The following is a 23,036-nucleotide window of genomic DNA, read 5'->3' on the forward strand; positions in this document are numbered from 1 at the left end:
TCATGGAAAATAGAAATTTTCTTTCAAATACACATGGAAATTTATAGGAATGACTTCAATTCCATTTTGAAATTTTGTTTTGTAATTTATCTTGAAGTAAATTAATTCCTATTCAGTCTATCTAACACTTAAGACTTAAATGTATAAAATTTGCAGTACTTCATTCTCTCTATGTCCACACTCGCAATCACGTATCTTAAAAAGAGAACTCTGAGAATAGATTTCAGTCAGTTGATACTGAAAGAAGCTGAGGCTAAGATAAGTAGCAATTAGTGTCCTTGTATAATTGGTTCTTAATTTTGCAATGGTATTACTTGATGTGCTAATACCTCATTTGGTACATTTTTACACCAGATTGTAGATGCCAACTACTTAAAAATTGACTCAGAGTAGAATGGATAGTTAGAAATGACATTTATGTAGTATTTTATGTCTTGTGTGAAAGCCTTGATAGCAAGTGTAAGTATCGCAAATAATTTCATGTTTGGTAATAATGGATTCCGATACATTTTGGTCCAATAAAGTGACTGTCCCTATTAGATGAACTTTCATGGAAATAGTTTAAAAGATATTTTTTAAAGAAGTCAAACTGAGTAACAAACTGTGTATTTTAATGAAATGCAGACAAATTAAAACACAACCAATAGTGCTATAACACTGTATTAGTTCCTAATATTTCCTAAAAGAGGAACGTGCTGCTGTGGTCTTTTGACTGTAAGTGAACAAAATCAATGCAGGCACATAGTACGAATAATGGACTGTCTCATACAATGCTATCGACGATTGCATTCTCCAGCTGTTCATTTTCATTGTAATATTCAAGATGATTATTGATACCTTCAAATTCTTTGTAGTTCTGAACTTGAAGTAGTGAAATAGTTTGATTTTTACTGCTGGCCCTTCTGGCATCTTTTAAGTCTGAATGCTTGAAACCACAGTAAACAAAACAGTTCTGAATTGTTTACTGCTTATTTCTCACTAACTATCAGTGACAAAAATCACTGCCCTTTGAACACAAACTCAAACAACTGACGCTATTTTAAAAACCGTTTATTCTAAGCACATTGTAGTTTCTAATAGCCACACAAGTGCAAGTGACTAATGCTGGTTTAAAAACTGTTTGGCAGCAGTCTCCTGTCCTAATTATGTAGCATTGTGCCCCAAATAAGCAAAGGGAATCCCGGCTATTCTCCTGATTTTTTTTTGTTGTTCTTCAAGAGATGTCCCAAATAAGTGTCTTCCCTGTTTAACAGATGGCCCAATTAAATGGAATCCACTGTATTTGATGAATAAAGATTATTTTTGCAATGTAAATGTTTTATAATAAATTTGGCAAGAGTTCGGGCCTGGCATCCTTAACTACTTTCTCATTGGCTGTAGGTCAAATAGTATTTAAATAAATGCAGGTTCTTTTTCTTAATGCCATTTAAGGCCATACCCGATTATTATATTTTTGTTTTAGGCATGATGGGTTTTGAGGGTCACTGCTCTCGATATGTACCTTCCACTGGAATGACAGCAAAAGAACTGTGTGAAAATGATGATCTTGCAACAAGTTTAGTCCTTGATCCTTATCTGGGGTTCCAGACACACAAAATGAACACCAGGTATGTCAGGCAAGTATCGACCACTCCAATTTTCAAATCTAAATAGATTGCTGAAGCATTAGAGGTAAACTATGATCTATTTGTGGATGCGATACAAAAATTATTTTTTTTTTCTCCCATTTTTCTCCTGTTGTAGGTTGCTCACCACCTCACAACCTCCTCCAACCAGGAGGGTGAGATGGTCTGGGCCGCGGACTTCTCGATGACCGCCAACAGTAACGACCCGTGTTTGGCAGGCAGGTGTGACTGAAATGGGGTGAGCCTGACGCTGTCAGTTCCTCCTACCTCCCCCGAGATGGAACGCCTCGCTTCTGCGCGACGCTCATGCAGCCTAGCCAAGAACTGACCAAACTGACCCGATTGAGGTAGGGGGATTCAAGTAGCAGGCAGTCCTGGGACTCGAACCCGCGACCTCCTAGTTTGGAGGCAAGTGCTGTATGGGGCTATGTGACTGAAAATGTTCACTATATAGAATTGCTAAAATGAGGTTCAGTCCACACTACTCCAAAATTCAAGTAATTCCCCCAACCACCCCACCTTTTTGTTATTTTAAACATTTTTTGCTTAATTTTAAAGAAAAGCTGTTTGGATAACGGCGGTTAATGGTACCTATCGGTATCAAAAGTCCAGTCCCAAAATTTTATTTTTTTTTATTCTTATAATGGTTTTCTTAATCTAAGTGTAATTTGTTCAAAATTGCAGAAAAATAAACTGTCATGGTCAGGCATTTTTGACTGTTTTCTTACTTGTGCTTAACAAAAATAAAGTCTTTCAGTAATATGTTATTGAGTTCTCTCTTCTGTCAAGTGTTTTACACTAAATATGTCATGAAATTGGTACTATTAGAAAATTAACAATTGGCATCAAAATTATGGGAATAAAAATTTGGTGAAATGCACAGGAACAATCTGGCAACTTCAAATATGTAGTTAACATTTTCTGAAATACAAAAAAAGTGACTTAAATGAAAAGCTGAAGAAAATGTTGAAGTCAAATGTGCTTGACCATTTGCTAAAATGGGATGCTTTAGAAGGAAGTATCCCACAACGTGGTGGTGATCGGATAAAATGAAATGGTAAGTCAAAGATGTTGCTGGACTGTACACCATCTTGATAACAAGATGTGTTGTGATGTTTTCTATACGGTGAGTATTATTTTAAAATGTGAAATTTGTATTCTTTATGAAGATAAACTACTACGGGTGAGTAATTAAAACTAGTAGATATCTATTGAAATGAACTTAGAAAGCTTAAGGTTTCTGATAATTGGCACCAGTTTGTGCGTCTAGCTAAATATTCTACTTCTCTCCAGGCTTCATTTTCATTTTTAGACGTAGGTCTGCTTGTATAAATTTTTGTTGTGTAATTGTACGTCAAAGGTACAATTTTTACTGCTTCCAGAAAACCGAAATTGGTTTCATTTAATTATTAGGTCATCTATTTTAGAACTGAGATCAGTGTACTTTTGAAATGATATTTTCAAACTGGGGATTATGAAAAAGAGGTTTAAGTTCATGGGTGGCTCAATGCTTGTGGATTAATATATTAAAAAAATAAAAGGCTAATGGAATATTGATTTTGAAATCTGGGGGCAGAGTACAAAGGATGTTAGTTACTCTACACTGAGAAAGCTTTGGTCAGAGTCCATTTAAATTCATTTCTGGGCACTGCACTTCAGGAAGATGCATTGGGTTTGCATCAGGTTTCAAGCAATATTTGGACTAAAGCAAATAAGAGCATATCAAGTTGCATATACCACGTGTGTATTTTTCTACTGTTCATTTGTTTACAGGATGTGGGCAGTGTGTACCTGTAAATGTCCTAATTATAGAAAACTATTTGTTTTGATATATTTTGTTGACACGTGCTGGTGTCTGTTTTCTTCCAGAAGGTAGGAATGATTGCTTTGAAATACTGTGGAAGGAGCCATTGACAGCACATTTCATACAGAATGTAAACTGTAGTCACAGTGTTAATGAAGGAAGAGAATATTTAGAGAAATGGGTGCCAATTGGTCAGGCTTATTCAGTCTCAATGAGTTTGAACTTGTTTGTTGTTGGAACAGAGCTGGTCTTGACAACTGGAGGGTACCCATTGTACAGTGATCTTCTGGCTTGTAGATGCTGGGAAAGTTTTGAGGGATGAAAACTTGAATGCCTATCCACTGCCCTGTTCTTATAACCAAACTGGTTGGTCCAGCTCAGTTTCTGTTTGATGTTGATGGAAGATCCAGGAGATTGTAATGCTGTTGAATGTTAGGGAAAGGTAGTTGGACTCTTTTGTTGCAATGATCATCGCTTGGCATTTATTACTTGTGGCTTATTAACCCATGGCTGAGGCTGCCCAACTTGTGCTGCATGGTCTACTTCAATTTCTAAGGAGTTGGTCAGAAATTTGAACCTTGTGCAGTTATTGGCAATTTTTTTGAGACTTCTGAATTCAATGATGGCAGGCAAGATCATTGATGAACATGTTGAAGATGGTTGACCCTTGGGTTCTGACCTGGGCTGCTCCTGTAGTAAGAACTGATACAATGGAACTAACACCTAATGGCAGCCATCTTATGCTATACAGTGCAGATGCCCAATCAGTGGAGAAGTTAATTTTACAATGAATTATTGTTGCTTCACTTGAGCTCTGTCATTCTTGAGTTCAGCATGTTTACCCGTGATTTTGTTGATCTCTACCAGCACTACAGCCTCACTATAGCTTGTTTTCTGAATTTTATGTTTTTGTCCTCCTATTTTATTCCTTTATTTGTGGGCAAACCTTTAGCTGCCAAGGTCCTAAACTCTGTAAATCCTTTCCTTAAACCTCTTATGACATTCTCAAATTTCTTGCCCAGTCTTTTAGTTATCAAACTAAATACCTCTTTATGGCTTGGTGTCCAGTTTCCTTGTGAAGGCTCTCTGTAAATAAAAGTTGTTGAAAGGAGCGTACATTGGAACTGTTAATGAAAGGATGTCAAAGCAGATTTTTTTAAATCTCCCAACAGCATTTCTTGGTGCTATATTGTACAATTTTTATACTATGAATTGTAAAGCTTACTAATCGATTTTCTTTTGTCTCTTCAGATTTCGACCCATAAAAGGAAGACAGGAAGACCTGAAAGAAGTAATAGAGGATTTCAAGAAGGGAGAAGATTTAGAAAAGGCTTTCAAAGCATTAACCACAGGCGAATGGGCAAGACATTATTTCCTCAACAAAAACAAAAGCCAAGAGAAGTTATTTAAGGAACATGTAGGTGGTATTTTCTTTAAAATCAATTTTTCTTTCTAACAGCTTTTTCAGGAATATGCTATTTGCTTAAAAGAATTAATGATCCCAGTAAAGTACTTTGGTTCTCCGAAGCGATTTAATACATTTTTAAAAAATTTTTATTAGAAAATAAACACAATTTAGATGTAAGGCTTCTGTTTCATATCTTTAAATGTATTTAATTGTTAAAACTTCTCAAAGGGCACTTCTGTAAATCTAATTACTTCTGTGCAAAACATTTTGATGTGCTTTCATCTGTTATTGAATAGAACTAAATTGTAAAGCATGCTGTTTTGCATTTTCCATTTGACCCTACATATTCAAGTTCCTCTAAATTTTAGAGCAGAAATTTTTTCACTAATGAATAATTTTTTTTTGAGGAAGTTAAATTATCTGAAAAAGATTACTTTTTAGAGCAAGCATGTCACAGTCAGGGACGTTTATTGCCTTGAAGGTGTTGTTTTGGATGACAGGCACTCTGAAGGTATTACATGTGGAATGGCTGGCAAACGTAGGTTATATCTTTTGCCATAATAGATTCAGTAATGCAAGTGATTCCATTTTGTAGGTCACTTCAATTTCTGGATTTCAGCTCTACATGCTCTTCCCTACTATTCTTTAAGATGTGCCTATCTAAATGGCCAATATTTATGTTTAGATTTATATTTTCTTACAAAATCTGGAACATAATCTTAAATTGAAAGGAATCTTGGCTCTTAACAATGTTGGCCAAACAAAGCACATAATAGCAGAAGGCTATCTGGCACTATGAGCCTGCTCATCCATTCTCAAATTCAAAAAGTAACCAAACTTCTACCTGTAACCATCATCTAGTACTGTTTTTGTATTTCTTGGCTTCCTTGATGCCCAGAGATCTTTTGATCATTTTTGAATGGACTCTGAGTTGCTGAAGGCTTCTAGGATAGAGAATGCCAAAAGTACATTGCTCTCTGACAAAATTTCTTGTCCATTGTCCTAAGTGTCTGATTTTGAAACCTAGTCTCAGTCTTCAGCCAGTGAAGACTTTCAAGCCTGTCAAATCCTCTAAGAATTTTCTATGTTTAAATGAAATCTCTCACTTTCCTAAATTCAAGAGAATATAGCTCCAGCCTAATCCATCTCTGCTCATACATCAAATCTGCTGTCCTTGGAGCCATTTTAGTAACTGCACTCTTTTTTATTGCAAGTATATATTTTTCTAGAGTAAGGAAACCAAAATTTCACATGGTGGTCTAGGTATATTCTTGCTAAGATTGAATAATTTTGCAGTATGACTCCCTTAATCCTGTATGCAAATCCTCTCAAAAGTTAAAATATGAATTGCCCTCTAAATTGCTTGCTGAACTTGCATGTTAGCTTTCAGCAAGTTGTTTAAGTGCACCTTTGCCCTTTTGAATATCATTGCTGACCAGTCTTTCACCAGTTAACAAAATATGCAAGTTTTATTTGTAAACCAATATGGGTAACTTCATGATTCCATTCTGCTATGTTCTCACCTACTCAGGTTGTCCACATCCCTTGAAATCTTCCTCTGCACTTTCAATCCCTTGTAGTTTAATTTAGTTAGTGCACTTGGAAATATGAGATTTGGTTTCCTTGGTGATCAAAAGTTGGGGCCTAAGCATTAGTCCCTGGAGTGCCCCATTTGTCATGTTTTTTTTTGTAAAAACATACTCATTCCATAGTAGTATATTTCCTCCAGTTCTGTGTCCTTGTTTTGTTGAATAACTACCTGTGTGGAACCTTATTAAATGCTTCCAGAATTTCAAATGCTGCACATCCATTAGATTTTCATTCTAATCTACTGGTGCTCAAAGAACATCAGTAGGTTAGATAAATTGGATTTTTCTCTTTATGAATTCAGTGAGTCTCTGGCTAATCCTATTATTTTCAAAATGTTATTCTACTACCTCTTTATGGTGATTCCAGCATTTTCTTACTATTGACATTAGGCCAGTAGATCAGAGTTTCATCTCTTTCTCACCCCGACCCCATCAACTATCCCCATTCCTGTCATAAACAGCGACATCATGTTTTCTATCCTCCAACCCACTGAATCAATTTGAAATCCATCAAATCTTGGAAGATAATAACTCGTACATTTATTCTCTCTAAGCCACCTCTTTCAAAATTGTGCAATGTAAATCCTTGGGTAGTACTTCAAAATAAGTAATAGTAGAAATTGTTGCATTTCTTACTGTTACTACATTTATGCATTTTGAAAGTTCATGGCACTCTTTAATTGTAATTGTTCAAGCAATAGTATCCTCTTCTGTTCTCCCTGCACTCCTTGATCACAAGTAGAAATGGAATAATCGGATGGGAGAGGTAGCCTGTGTTTTACATGTGAAGTATTTTGCTACAACTTGGGCCTAAGTCACATGGCATAGATCCTCTGTCCCACCATGCATATCCAGTAACTATACTAATTTCTTTTACCAGCACTTGGTTCATAACCTAATATGCCTTGGTCATTCAAGAGCATGTCTAGATGCTGCTTAAATGTCAGAATACTTGTCTCTGCCATCTTCTCAGGCAGTGTGTTCCTGACTGCAATTGCCCTTATATCGCTTTTATGCCTTCCTACTCGTCTTTAACATATACCCTTTAGCATTGGACTACTTCAGATATGTTTTCCCATGCCAATAAATTTCTCTCATAATTTTGTGTACCTCTGTCAGATCCTCCCTTGTCCTCCTCCATAATAAGGAAAACAAGCAAAACTCATTGATGCCTTCCATCCCAGGCAACATTGGTGAAAATCCTGCACGCTGACCAGTGCAATCACTGTCACTCCTATATTATAGCAGTTAAAACTACATGCATGATTCCAGCTGTGGCCTAACCAAAGTTTTGTACCAAGAACTCCCAGCACTTGTATTGTGTGCCCTAGCAAATGAAGGCAATAATGCTGTGTGCAGCCTTCACCCTTTTACCCATATTGCCACTTTTGGAAATCTTTGCCAACTTCCCTCTGTTCCTCCATACTGTCTAGGGCCCTAGTGTTCATCTTCTCTAATTAACCCTTCAAATGCATCACCTCACATTAGGATTCAATTTCATTTGCCATGGCTAATTTATCAATTTCATTACTCACTTCGCTATCGACACCACCAGTTTTAAGTCATTGTGTAGAGACTGATTATTTTGAGAGATTATAAAAAATAGACTGCTCCCTGTTGGAGTGGGGAAAAAAATTTTTGACTTAGGATTCACCAAGTAAATTGTACTGGTGGGCCATAGCACACAAGATCTGTCAAATGAATATTTGAGTTTTGTGGTTTATAGGATATTGTGATTCAGAGTAGTTGGTGTAGCTGTACAAAATGAACATACAAAAAGTTATACCCACAAAATGTTTAATATATTTTGGGCAGGTTTTTATTTATCTGAGAATGTTTGCAGCTGAGAGTGGATTTGAACTCTTGCCATGTAATCGGTATTCCTCAGAGAAAAATGGAGCCAAGATAGTTGCAACCAGGGAATGGTAAGACCTGAACTAATGTTAAATTATAGATTCACTTATGCATGTAGTTAATTAATTTTCATTGCTCATGATATTATGTTAGCTGTTATAGTTGTATTTTGTTTAATAACACTTGCAAAGCACTTTGGAACGTTTTACTGCACTGAAGATATTTAAAAATATTTGCTTTTTAATGTTTTAAATACTGATTCAACTTTGTTACAAGGAGAAGCAGGATATTGCTTCAAATTAGAAACTGATCACTCAGGTAGAAAATTGAGGTCAATGACCTTTCATCAGAACTGTCATAGATGAACAACATTTAATCAAGTTGAATGCTGCAAAGGAAGATAGCCGATTGAACAAATTATATGTTGGAATTAAAGTAGATAGATCTAGCCTGTTTATAAACAGATTTCTAATATTCCTATCACGATTGGTTAGAAAGTCTCTAAAATTATAGAACATTAATGCACCTGAGGTATTAGAATTTGAAACGTAAGAGTAACAGAAAACCAGCAAGAGTTCATATAGTACTTTTAAAGTTAGAAATATCTTTAAGGCATTTAACAGAGTAAAACAGAAAAATGTCGTTTAAGTTTGAAGCTTGGTCACACACTAGTTTCAAAGGGTGAGTGATTGGAGGATGTAGCTTGCAGACCTGAGCTGTAATGTGTATTCATAAACTTCCGGCACAATGGTGTTGCTCAGTTTTTGAAACATAAGCTTCAGAATAGGATCTCAGGAAAAAGTCAGTCCATTTATGATTAAAATTGATGAGAATTTCAAAGTGCAGTGAGTTTTTGGATCTCTACCTTGAGATCTGCAGTAATGGAGAACTTGAATTTATTTTGGACTGAGATACATTTTTAGAACTGGTGAGAAAGAATTTCTTTAGCTGAAAGGTGGTGAATCTGGAATTCATAACCACAGATGGCTATGAAGGCCAAGTCATTGAGTATATTTAAAAAGAAGATTGATAGGTTCTTGATTGGTAAGGGTATCCTAGGTTACAGGGAGGTGGCAGGAGGATAAATTGAGAGGAAAATAAATCAGCCCTAAATCAAATGGTGGAGCAGGCTTGCTTGATGGGCTGAATATGCTAATTCTGCTCCCTTGTCTTATGGTCAAATCAGTAAGGCAATTATGGATTAAGGGAAAATGACAATGAAAGAGATTGAATACACTTGAATTGTTTCCATTGAAGTATCGGAGGCTGAACGGCTCCCTGAAAGGGTACTCCTTGATAGAAGTACACCCTATCCTCGTTATATGCAAGGGATATGTTCCTCGCAGTTGACGCATAATGTGAATAATTATTTAAATGGAGAAAACAGGAATGCGTTCTGGAGGGCTTTCTAAATATGTTTTATCTGTAATTTGTTCATATTTTCATATCAATACAACACAAGCAGTACTACAAGGCAACATTCATATTATATTTCATCAATTTAAGGTAATATGCAACATAATAAATCATAGAAAGTTAACATACTAGGGTGTACAGTACTCACCAACAGTGGCTGGTGTGTTCGCTCCGGGAGATGAGTGGTTGTTGTGGTGTCGGGCAGCCTTTTTTGTTTATTAGTTTTTCAAATCATTTTACAAATTAAAAACCCCAAATCCCAATGAGGAACATTAATACAGTGCAAAATTAAGCATACAATGACAATATGCTACAAAGGAAGAGAATTTGACAAAAAAGCATCTAAATTGAAGACAAGTAAGCTTCGTATCCTCCCCAAGCCCCACAACACAAGAAAAAACAACAACAACTCCAGACCAACCACAACACAATATAGAGAGTATAAATCAGGACAGTCAAACTCCCAGACTGTGAATACACTTAGCAACAGAGGATAATAATGCCTACTACCAGAAAAAAAAGGGAGCTGAAAGCAAGGGACCGAAAAGAAAAAAAAACCCTAGTCAAGAGGAAGGTTATGAAAGTACTCGATAAAAGGTCCCCAGACCTTATGGAACTTTAGATCCGAATTAAGAACTGAATAATGAATTTTTTCGAGGTCCAAGCAGGCCATGATGTCGTTAGAGTGGGCGGGGCAACATCTCTCCATCTAAGGAGGATCAAGCGTCTAGCCAGGAGAGAGGCAAAGGATAATATTCGGCATTTGGTCGGACCCAGACGTAAATCTGTCTCGCCCCAAAAACCGAACAAAGCAATTAAGGGGTTTGGTTCTAGGTGCTGATTCAGAATACACGATAACGTAGTGAAGACATCTTTCCAAAATTTCTCCAAGCTAGGACAGAACCAGTACATATGGATGAGAGAGGCCATGCCCCTCTTGCATTTATCACAGAGTGGACTAATGTTAGGGTAGAATCGAGATAGTTTAGATTTAGACATATGGGCTCTATGAACAATCTTAAACTGTAAAAGGCAATGGCGAGCACAAAGAGAGGTTGAGTTAACTGATTTGAGAACTAAGTCCCAGCTCTCATCGGATAAGGAGGTATTTAAATCCTGCTCCCAGGCCATTTTAATTTTATCCACAGGGGCCCGTCGTAAGGCTGCTAATTTATCTCGAATAATTGATATTAAACCTTTACTTAGTGGATTAATGGAAAGAAATAGGTCCATAGCATTTTTCACAGGCATTTCAGGAAAGTTAGGAATTAAAGGAGCAATAAAGTGTCTGATTTGGAGATATCTGAAAAAAATGAGCATTGGGCAGATTGAACTTAACAGAGCTGCTGAAAAGAAGCGAAGTGCTTATCAATGAAAAGATCTTCAAAATGTCTGATGCCCTTCCTATACCAAACATGGAATGCTGAAACATATGTAGTAGGTAAAAAAAAAAGGTGATTATGTGCGACAGGGCTGGAAACGGAAAACCCATGGAAACCATAGCATTTCCTAAACTGAGCCCATATACGCAAAGTGTGTCTAACAAGAGGATTAGCTATTGATCTGGACAGACTACTAGGGAGTGCAGAGATAGATAATTCTTTAGTGGAGCTCAACTCCATTGCCACCCAATTAGGGCACTCGGGTTGGCCGTGGAAGAAAGACCAAAAGGTAGCACAACGTATATTAGCTGCCCAATAATACAAATGAAAGTTAGGTAAAGCCATGCCACCCTCTTTTTTAGATTTTTGGAGATGGATTTTATTAATTCTAGAGTGCTTATTCTTCCACAGATATGACAAAATAATAGAGTCTAAGGAATCAAAATAAGATTTAGGAATAAAAATTGGGATAGATTGAAATAAGTATAAAAATTTGGGGAGAACATACATTTTAACAACATTAATACGACCTACCAAAGACATAGATAGAGGTGACCATTGTACCAGACTCTGTTTTATAGTATATGAAAGATTGGCAAAGTTTTCACGAAAGAGATCTTTAAACTTCCTTGTGACTGTAATTCCAAGATAAGTAAATTGATTATGGACTACTTTAAAAGGGAGATCACGAAATGTTAGTTCTTGTGCTTCTTTATTAATTGGGAAAAGTTCACTCTTATGTAAATTAAGTTTATAGCCAGAGATCTGGCTAAACTGGTCAAGAAGTGAAAACATTAGAGGTAAGGATGTAGACGGATTTGAGAGAAAGAGTAAAAAGTCATCAGCATAAAGAGAAACTTTATGCTCAACCCCCCCCCCTCCCCCCTCCAAATCCCGGTCAATTCAGGACAGTTTCGAAATGCTATCGCCAAAGGTTCTATAGCCAAATCAAAGAGAAAGGGACTTAAGGGGCATCCCTGACGGGTGCCACGTTTGAGATTAAATGCTTGGGATTTCTGAAAATTAGTTAAAACAGAAGCAGTAGGACACAGGTACAGCAATTGGATCCAAGAGATGAAACTTTGACCGAGGTCAAATTTTTCTAAGACTGCAAAAAGGTAGTTCCACTCTATACGATCAAATGCTTTCTCCACATCGAGGGAAATAACACATTCAGGAATCCCAGTTGGAGGTGAGTATAAGATATTAAATAAACGCCGAATGTTAAAAAAAGGGAGACGGTTTTTAATAAAACCTGTTTGGTCATCAGAGATAATGGAGGGAATAACGGTTTCTAATCTATGAGCCAAAACTTTAGCCAAGATCTTTACATCAACATTGAGCAAATAAATCGGCCTATACGAGGAACACTCTGTTGGGTCTTTGCCCTTTTTTAATAGAAGAATAATAGATGCCTCATTGAAAGAGGGTGGCAATTTGCCGTAATTAAACGAGTCAGATAATACTGAAAGTAACTGAGGAGAAAGAAGTGAAGAGAATGATTTATAAAATTCTACAGGGAACCCATCAGGTCCAGGAGATTTCCCTGAGGACAGTGCAGAAATTGCAAAAGATATTTCTTCTGATGATATAGGCGCATTGAGTTTGGCTTTAAAATCAGATGAAAGTGAAGGGATATTCAGATTCTGTAAAAATTGATCAACAGAGATATTGTCATTCAAAGATTCAGAGGAATAAAGCCGAGAATAAAAAATTTTAAATGCGTCATTAATTTCTAAATGATCCAATGTAAAGTCTCCGTTCTCCTTCCGGATCTTTGTAATATGTTGTTTGGCTTTGGAACGCCTCAGCTGATTGGCTAGGAATTTACCAGACTTATCCCCATGAATGCAAAAGCGACTCTTGCTTTCGAGAAGTTGGCGTTTGACAGGTTGAGTAGACAGAAGGTTAAATTTAGTTTGGAGTCCAACGTGCTTCTTGTATAATTCAGGGTTCTTAGTTAGAGCATATATTTGATCCAATTCTTTAATCTGGTTAATGAGGTCTAATTGATCTGCACAGGATCTTCTGTTGAGATTTGCTGTGTAAGAGATTATTTGACCCCTCAGATATGCTTTCATGGCATCCCAGACAATCTGGGATGGCACTTCAGGTGATGTATTAGTGTTAAAATAAAAGGTTATCTGATCCTTAATAAGTGTTTATTCCTCTGAGGGAGACCAGGAAAGTTCAGAGAGAGAGTAATTGGGGCATGGTCAGAAATCAGTATACTCTGATAGTCACAAGAGTGGGCAAATGGAATAAGTTGGTTATCGAGTAAGAAATAGTCAATTCTAGTGAAGGTATGGTGAACATGTGAGAAAAAAGAATAATCTCTCTCAGTAGGATGAAGGAAACGCCATATATCAGAAATACCAAAATTAGAGAGAAACGATTGGATAGCTAAGGCAGATTTAGTAGGTGATCTGGTAACAGAGGACGATCGATCCAGATTAGGATCCAACCAACAGTTGAAGTCACCACCCAGTATAAGAGAGTATGAGTTTAAGTCTGGTAGTGAGGAAAAAAAACGTTCAAAAAAGTTAACATCAAAGTTGGGGGCATACAGGTTTGCTAGTGCAACTTTAGTGTTATATAGTTTACCAGAAACAATAATAAAACGGCCATTTGTATCAGATATTTTATTATGGAGTTCAAAAGGAATATTGAGTTAATAAGAATGGAGACTCCCCTAGCTTTAGCGGCAAAGGATGAATGAAAATGCTGACCCGCCCACTTTAACAGAAGCAGGGAGTTATCAAAACAATGAATATGAGTTTCTTGAAGGAAAGCAATATCAGCTTTGAGTTGTTTGATATGTGAGAATACCTTCCTCCTTTTAACAGGGTGATTCAATCCCTTTACATTCCAGCTCACGAATTTAAGTGCACTAGCCATCATCAATTACTAATGCATAAAAGGCAGCAGGCATATAAAAAGTCAAGCAGTACAATAGCAGTCTGGGAGCAGAGATGTAAACATAGATTCGTAAAATCAAAACGTATACATGTCCTGAGCAATAAAGAAAAACAATAAATACAGTGAGTGATGTTGGAACTGGAAAACCCACCCCATCCACACAACCCAAAACTAGACAGCTACCAAAAAAAGCAGCTAGCTCTACCAAAAAAATTAACCCAAATACAACTTCCAGATCTGTGTCATTAACAGCAGTTGCATATAAATACTATAGCAAATAGTAACTAGTTTATGCACTAGAAAACATAACTACAAATTAGAACATCTTCTGCAGAAATATAAAACTTAATACAGAGAAAATCAGAAGAAAACCAAAACTAACCTACCCGTGAAAAATTATAGAAGAATAAAGTAAGAGAAAGTGGGGAAAAAGGGGAGGAAGGGGAAAATTATAAATTCAAGAAGAGTACTTATCAACCATTTACAGAGAGGAGAAAAAAAATCAGAGATTAGAAAAAAGGGTGAAGAAAAGAAAAAAATAAATAAATATTTTAAAAGGAAAAATAAATCAGCAATTAAACTGTGAACCAACAAACAGGGAGGCCTTCACTAAAGACTTCAAACCTCCAAAACAAGTTAGAGTCAGTTGTAGAACTCTATAGATAAAGTTATACAAGAATAAAATAGATTACACAAGTACTATTTAAATGTCCATAGGGAAACATTAAGCACAGAATGTCTATTTAAAAAAGACACACCAAATCCAGGGAGAGATTGTCAACAGCCCTTAGAGTTTCAATGAATAATGTCTGAGTGATTCAAGTAAAGTCTGAGTCCAGAAAAAGTAATTTTACTACGAGAAGTACTTATCCACCATTTTAGGAGGTCCGATCGGGTTCCGAAGATGACTGGATAGCCGGAAGACTTGCCACAAATGCTTCAGCTTCCTTCACTGACTTAAACCACTTATATTTTCCAGTATTAAGCTTGATTCGTAGATCGGCAGGAGTGCGAAGAGAGGGTTTAAAACCACGATCAAAAAGCACTTTCATTGCGCCTTTAAACTCAGCGCGCATCTTTAAGGTCTGGGGTGCAAAATCTTCCACAAAGCGAATGATTGTATCCTGAAAAGTAAAAGAACCTCTGCGACGTGCCTCCATAATCAGACGGTGTTTTACCTGGTATTGATGGAAGCACAAGATTACCGGTCGCGGGCGGGAGCCCAGAATTCCAGGGGGAACGTCGACCCTGTGTGCCCTTTCGAGCTCAGGCAGGTTCGGAAGCAAATCTTTCCCGAATATCTCACAGAAACTCGGCGAAAAGCTTCACGGTTGATCCCTGTTCGGTGGCCTCTGGCAACCCAAGAATTCGGAGGTTACAGTGTCTGCTGCGATTTTCGAGATCCACCATTTTGGAAAGGAGTTTGTTACATTTTTCCTCTAAGCTGGAACAGAGAGTCTCCAAGTATCGAACACGACTTTCTAAATCTTCAGAAGTCGAATCGATGCGATATAAGTGTTCAGCATGTTTGTCCACTCTATCGTTGATCCGATCCAGTTTGGCTTCCAACTGTTTGAAAGCGGTTTTAAATTCCTTTAAAATTTCGTCTTGGAGCTGTTTGAGCACAGCTAGAGTCTCAGCCGAGAGAGCCGGAGCTTCCTTTCTCCCGGATTTAGAACTCTTGCTAGACATTGTAAATTAGATGTGTTCACAGGCAAGTAAAGGAAACCGAAAAAGTTCCTAACTAAGGTTTAAAAAAATGGAGACATTTAGTGCAAAGATAGCGACAATAACGGAACAAAAGTTCGGAGCAGCTAAGCAATCGCCATCTTACCAGAAGTCCGTGTCGGGCAGCTTTACATGAATGAGGTGGATGGTTGTGTGTTGTCAGGATCATCAAGGACAGCAAAGGGTGAAGGAAGACTCACAGAACTCTTAGTACTGCCGGCAGCAGGAGATGACACCAGTTTGAAGAAAGTGGTGAGGGTTGTTTGCTTGGCAGCATTTTGTTTTTCAACATAAATTTGCTTGTAGGGAAGAAGGCTTGACTGCAGGGAACGACTGAAATGCTGACTCCGTTCTAAACTTGGGTCCATGTCCATTGCCATTTGTGCCAAGTGTTCCGCAGCCTTAAAAAATTCTGCCGGTTGCTTCACTGTAAAATGCTTCACCTGCAACTCGACACTTTCTTCATCATCATTATCACCTTCAGTCTGAGTTAAATGCAGGTCATCCACACAATTCTTTATCGTGAGAATCCAGTTCTACCACGTCAGCAGTCTGGAGATCTGAGACTCCTTCCCCACCAATTTTATAGCTCAGGGCCACACAATCCTGGACAACAGCAGTGAAGGCAGGAAACCCCTTGAGGGTGTGCACACACTCTGCCCAAATTGATTTCCATGCTCCATTGAGAGTGGAAGACCTGACCTCTTTCCAGGATTCATCAATGTTGTTGACAGCATGTCTGATGTTGAAGGACTTGCACCATTCCCTCACCGTTGATAAACTCCCGGGATTTTCAAAATCGTCTGTCGCTTGCAGCATCTGAGAAATAGTTCGCCATAAAAAATACGCATTCAATGTGGATATCACACCTTGGTCGAGTGGTTGAATCAGCAATATTGTGTTAGGTGGCAGGAAACACACTGTTATGTTAGGATGAATGCTGTCCAAATGTTTAGGATGGGCTGGTGCATTGTCAAGCAACAAAAGAACTTTAAATACAAGATTCTGTTCCCGGCAGTAGAATTCAGCCTCAACAGCAAAATGATTAGCAAACCAATCTTCAAAGATTTGACCAGTGACCCATGCTTTCTTGTTAGCTGCCCAGTGGACAGGAAGCATATTCTTACCCAAATCTTTAAGAGCATGGGGGTTTAGTGAATGGTAAACTAAGCGAGACTTCATCTTGCAGTCTCCTTAGGCATTGGAACACATAAGCAAAGTCAGTCTATCCTTTGCTGCCTTGAAACCTGACGCAGTTTTGTCAATCTTACTTATGTAAGTGTGTTTTGGCATACGCTTCCAAAAATGCCCGGTCTCGTCTGACGCCACCCTGTTTATAATTTCCAACTTTTTTTCAAGTGTTAAAGTGGTTCTCTGCCGTTTGGCTGATGACCCAGGACTTGACATTGGACACTTAGGAGGCATAGTTAAATATTTCAAGCACAAAATCACTGCAGCGTAGGTAAAAACAACAAAAGTTTAAGAGCGCAAGATCGCACATCCATACATTGCCAAAACCAATGTGAGATTGTGAGGCATGCGCACGTGACTTGTATTGGCGGGAAAGTGGTGCTTCTCATCCCAACAGTGAGATTGTGGGGTGTGCGCATCTGACTTGTATTGGCAGGAAAGCAGTGCTCGCATAACTGAGTTTTGGACACATTTAATTAGAAGCTGGTAGAAATAGGTTCCTCGCAAAACTGTGAATCCGCATTGTCTGAAGATGTGTATGACGAGGATAGGGTGTATGTAAAATTTGGATAGATGAATGGGTTGGGGGTATGGTGGACTATGGTTGAGTGCAGGTTAATGGACAAGACAATGTAATAGTTTGGCATGGGCTTGATGGGCCAAAGGACCTGTTGCAATGCTGTAGTCTTCTGCGACATTAAAATTAGGAGAATTGTAGATAGGATAGACAGTTAATGCTTTTTCCCCAGGAAGGAAATGGTGAATGCAGGGAGGAATAGAACTAAGGTGGGAGGAGGGTGAAGTTTAAAGGTGGTTAGAAGGCAAGTATTTTTACACTGAACATGCTGCCGAGGCAGGTGGTAGAAGCAGATACATTAGTAACATTTAGGAGGGATGTGGGCAAGCACATGAAAAGGCAAGGGATGTAGAAATAAAGAACAATTTAAATTGGCATTATGTTTGGCATGGATGTTGGGAGCAAAGTGCCTGCTGCTGTGCTGTACTGCTTTGTGTTCTTTGAAAATCAACTTGGGAAGTAAGATAGGGCACATTTGAACATAGTACAGTTCGGGCCCTAAAGCCCATGATGTCTGCTGACCTTTTAACCTACTCCAAGGTCATTCTAACCTTTTCCTGTAAAAGGTAGCAAATCACTCTGATGCTTCAGAGATAACAACCTCAACTGCATCCAACCTCTCCATTCTTGTCATCTTACAAAAACCCATGATTGCATTTCTGATTAGAAATCTATGAATTTCAGCCCTAAATAAATCTAAGGTCTTCACCGTTGCAGATATCTGTGGCAAGGAGATCAAAAGACTCACTACATTTAGACATTATTTCATATTTTTAGTCATATTGAATGACAGAGCAGGCTTGGGGCTGCATGTCTTGCTCCTTTCCCTATTGTTACAGGGTAAGTTGGATCTATATTTTCCCTCAAATTTTGATCAAATATGAGGATCAAAAGGGGTTAGAGAACATATAATTTAATTGGAAATGAATCATTGGATCTGGAAGCAATGTTGATGGGAAAGAGAACCTTGGTGACAGAACAGATGGCAGGCCAGTGGGGAATTTGATGATCAAAGTAAAGGATAGAAAAGCTAAAGAGATGGTCAGAACGTGAGACAAGTGTTTGAACTCTGTATTTGGTGTAGTTTGGGCATAGAAGATGTGGGAGCCATGAATAAATGATCCGATAGTTGGTTAGAAACTTGAAGTAACATTTTAGATATTCAAGAACTTGGTTTTCATCGTAAAATGAATTGCAAATATTTTACAAATCTTTCATGTTAAATAGTGTATTAGGAAGGCTTAAAGCAGGGACTCTCAGCCTTTTTATGCCATGGACTTTGGCCATTAACCAAGGGGTCCGTGAACCCCAGGTTGGGAACCCCTGGTGTAGAGCCTTGAGTTACTAGTGTACTTAAATGCGCTATTTTAACATTTTCATTATTGCATGTATTCCCCATATAATTTTATGTTCAATTTTAAAGTTGACTGCAATAATTATAGAAGCCCTTGTTCATATTTGTCTCCTATTATTGGTATAACTAAATTGCATGGGTTAGTCTTTTGCAGTGAATGATATCTCTGCAACTTATTAATGCTGTTTTCATTTCCACTCAATCCAGGAAGTTTTATGCCAGTAGATGTTATGTATTTCAGAGACCAAAGATATTAATTAGAGGTAATATTTGACTTTTAAAATAGGAAGAAGAATGACAAGATTGAATTGTTGGTTGGCTGCATTGCAGAACTGTCAGAAATGGAAGAAAACATGCTACTTCGTCATGGAGAAAATGATTTTAGTGTTATGTTTTCAACAAGAAAAAACTGTGCTCAGCTTTGGCTTGGACCTGCTGCATTTATCAACCATGGTATGGATCCCTCTGCATGAGTTACTAAACATTACTTGCATAATGAGATAGTTATTCTTTTTATTTCATAAGCGGCCTTATTATTTAAAAGTTGAAATAGTCTTTTGTTGATCAGGAGCAGCAGCAAAGTTAGTCTGAACATGATATATTGGACTCACAAAGACAGAATTGTGCTTGATTTCTTTGAAGTATTCTTTCCAGAGGCTCTTTTGCCCCTTTGTACCTGATGAGTTCACCCCTGTGTTTGCTGTCAGTGGAAGCACACTGGGTGTTTAGGTAACAATGGTAGTATAGCAGTTAGCATAAACACTATTACAGCACTAGTGACTCGGGTTCATTTCCACCACTGTCTGGAAGGAGTTCATACATTTTCCTCATGATCACATGGTTTTTCTCTGGGTGCTTCAGTTCACAACGACATTCCAAAGACATACGGGTTAATTCATCACATGGGTGTAATTGGCAGCATGAGGTTGTTGGGCTAGAAGGGTCTGTTTTCATGAAGTATGTCTAAATAAATGCTTTGTACACAATTAAATGATCCTATACATGTAATAGATGTTTGTGAGTTGCTGGGTCCCGCATACTCTGTCCATCACCAGTTAGTCTGTCGGTCAAGATTTTTCTGCTGGAATAATGCAAGCGGGTGCCTGTATATCTTTATCTTTTCCCTGGAGAAATGGTGTAGCTGCCAATCTAGGAATATCTTAAGTTTGCAGCTAATTAGTTGCTTAATATCCTCACTATGTTCATCAAACCAGCCCTGCTTCCAACAGTGAAGCCAAGGGACTTTTCACAGGTACCTTTTGTGGCAGACTTAAGTGCAGTGCGTAAGTAGTGCATACTTTGAAGATCATGCAGAAATGTTCAGGTTTTCTGTGCAATGCTGTTTAAGAAGAGCCACTATGATGGAGTTGTTGGGACTTTGGATGTTGATCTTATGGTAACGAATTTGCTGTTGATGCTCATGCTTTGGTGACAGATTGGAGGATTAGCTGGTGGGCTCCCACAGCCCCCAGTGGCCCTGTGGTTTCAGTCTGTTGAGGCAGACGTGAGAGCATCCTTCAAGAGGGTGAACCCACAGAAAGCATCCAGCCCAGATAAGGGAACTTGGCTGAGTACTAGAGGTCTGTGCTGATCAACTGGATGGAGTGTTCACCAATATCTTTAACGTATCACTTTGGCAGTCTGAGGTACCCACCTGTTTCAAGCTGGCTTCAATTATCCTCCGAAATCTCCATCAGCACAGATATGCCAGAAGGCCTATACTTACGACTGTGAGGCTAAGCACAGCTCCAGTGCCATGTTTAAGATGCTGACAACACCACTGTCATTGGCTGAATCAAAGGTAGTGGTGGCATCCGTTAGTCTCGTGAGACCATAGATCGGCGCCTGGAATGGTTTCCAGGGCGCAGGCCTGGGCAAGGTTATATGGAAGACCGGCTGTTGCCCATGCAGCTAGTCTCCCCTCTCCACGACACCAATGTCCAAGGGAAGGACAAGGGCAGATACGGCATGGCACCAGTGATGTTGCAGGAGTTGCCAGAATGAGGTTGAAGGCAACGTTGGACTGCCTTAGGGACTCCAGCTCCAGATTTGTCCTCGGTTTACTCCCGAAGCCTTTCCCATGAGTGGGTATGGCCGCAAGGCAGCGGAGGTTTGAAATCAGAGTTTTTCCTCTCTTAGATGGACTGCCTTGCCAGGCTGACGAGCTCCATCTACCCAAAGGTAGCGACAAGTCAGCATACAGGAGATTTGGCTGAGTGGTGCCACAACAGCAACCTCTCGCTTAATGTTAGCAAGACCAAGGAGCTGATTATTGACTTCAGGAGGAGTGAAATGGAGATCCATGAGCTAGTCTTCATCGGTGGATCGGGGTGGAGATTGTTAGCAGCTTTTAGTTCCTTGGTGTTATCATCTTAGAGGATCCGTCCTGGGCGCAAGCACGTAAGTGCAATCACGAAGAAACTATAGCAGTGCATCTACTTCCTTAGAAGTCTGCGAAGATTCAGTGTGGCTTCTAAAGCTTTGACACGATTCTATAGATGTGTGGTGGAGAGTATATTGACTGGTTGCATCATGGCCTGATATGGAAATACCAATGCCCTTGAACTGAAAAGCCTAGAAAAAGTAGTGGAATGGCCCAGTCCATCAAGAGTAAAACCCTCCCACCACTGAGCACATCTATGCAGAAAAGCAGCATACATCAAGGACCACCACCACCCAGGCTAATGCTCTATTCTCACTGCTGCAATTAGGAGGAAGGTACAGGAGCCTCAGGACTCTCACCACCAGGTTCACAAACATGTATTACCTGTCAACCATCAGGCTGTTGAACCAGTGGGCATAACTTCAATCAACTTCACTTGCCCCATCACTGAACAGTTCCCACAACCAATGGATTCGCTTTCAAGGACTCTTCATCTCGTGTTCTCAGTATTTATTTCCTTTATTATTATTTCTTTTATCTTCCTTGTACTTCCGGTTTGCGGCCTTTTGCACATTGGTTGTTTGTCCGTCCTATTGGGTGCGGTCTTCCATTGATTCCTGGTTCTTAAATTTACTGAGTATGCCTGCAAGAAAACAAATCTTCGGGTTGTGTATGGTGACAACTGTGGCAATAAATTTACTTTGAATTTTGCCTGTCAAGTTGCAGGAGTTGGAAACATTCTTTTGTCCCTTGCCCGCATGATATATTTTTAGCAGATACCAGCATTTCGCTCAAGGATGTTTTAAGTCTGCAAGTCGGGCAGCATCTATGAAGAGGAATAAACAGTGGACATTTCAGGCAGTGACCCTTCATCAGAACTGGAAAGGAAGTGGGAAGAAGCCAGGATAAGAAGTGTGGGAGATGGATAAGGAGTACCAGATGGCAAATGATGGATTTGACCAAGTGATGGGGAGTGAAGGTGATGTGGGAGAGGAGTTGAAGTAAGAAGCTGGGAGAGGATAGGTGGTAAATGTTAGGAGATGAAGATGGAATCTGATAAAGAGTGAGCCATGGGGAAAAGGGAAGGAGGGGGTGGAACCAGAGGGTGCAGGTGAAGAGAAGAGAAGGGGTGAGAGGGTAATCAGAATGGGGAATAGAAAAAGAGAGGAAGGTGGAAATTGCTGGAAGTTGGAGACGTCAATGTTCATCCCATCAGGACTGATGTAGAGAAGACCACACTGCCTAATAATAGATGACCCTGTCAGACTTGCAGGTGAAGCGCTGTCTCACATGAAAGGACTTTTTGGGGCCTTGAATGGTGGTGTGGGAGGAGAAGTGTTGATGCAGTTGTAGCATTTGTTAGTCTTGCAGGGAAAAGAACCAAAAGGGAGCTTCAGTGGGGAGGGATGAGGGAGTCACATAGATTGCAATGCCAATGAAATTGGTGGGGTGGGGGTGGGAAGCATGTGCTTAATGTTAGAATCTTGTAGATGGCTGAAGTTATGGAGAATAATGTGCTGGATACAGAGGCTCACGTGGTAGGTAAGAATAAGAGGAATCTTATCCCTGTTATGGTGGGAGGATGGAGTAAGGGCAGATATGCAGGAGATGCAGATGAGGGCTATGCAGGTGGTGGAAGAGAGGACTTGAAGAAGGGGGACATTTCAGATGTTACAAATAGAAAGCTTCATCCATGATGTGCTAAGCTGTATCCATAACTCTGCAGTTTATATGGTCATGTGTAGAGCAGTTTCCCTGTTTGCGTCTTATTTCTCACCCTACACACTGGCTAATCATTGTTGCTTC

General features: G+C 39.0%; 1 protein-coding gene across 7 annotated transcripts in view; it reads left to right on the forward strand.

Moving 5' to 3' along the window:
* The window catches only part of kmt5b (lysine methyltransferase 5B), a 64,758-nt gene that overhangs the window by 23,847 nt on the left and 17,875 nt on the right, over positions 1-23,036 (forward strand). For 5 of the 7 annotated variants that reach the window (XM_073049593.1, XM_073049594.1, XM_073049591.1 and 2 more), the window contains exons 3-6: positions 1,463-1,616; positions 4,681-4,846; positions 8,242-8,351; positions 19,134-19,300. In XM_073049593.1, coding sequence (XP_072905694.1) covers positions 1,463-1,616; positions 4,681-4,846; positions 8,242-8,351; positions 19,134-19,300 — 597 coding nt within the window. Of the gene's footprint in view, positions 1-1,462; positions 1,617-1,801; positions 1,973-4,680; positions 4,847-8,241; positions 8,352-19,133; positions 19,301-23,036 lie in introns of those variants that run through there. The other 2 variants (XM_073049595.1, XM_073049596.1) reach the window with 2 other exon arrangements.

Source organism: Hemitrygon akajei, chromosome 6 (genome assembly GCF_048418815.1).
Source record: "Hemitrygon akajei chromosome 6, sHemAka1.3, whole genome shotgun sequence".
Taxonomy (NCBI): Eukaryota; Metazoa; Chordata; class Chondrichthyes; order Myliobatiformes; family Dasyatidae; genus Hemitrygon; species Hemitrygon akajei.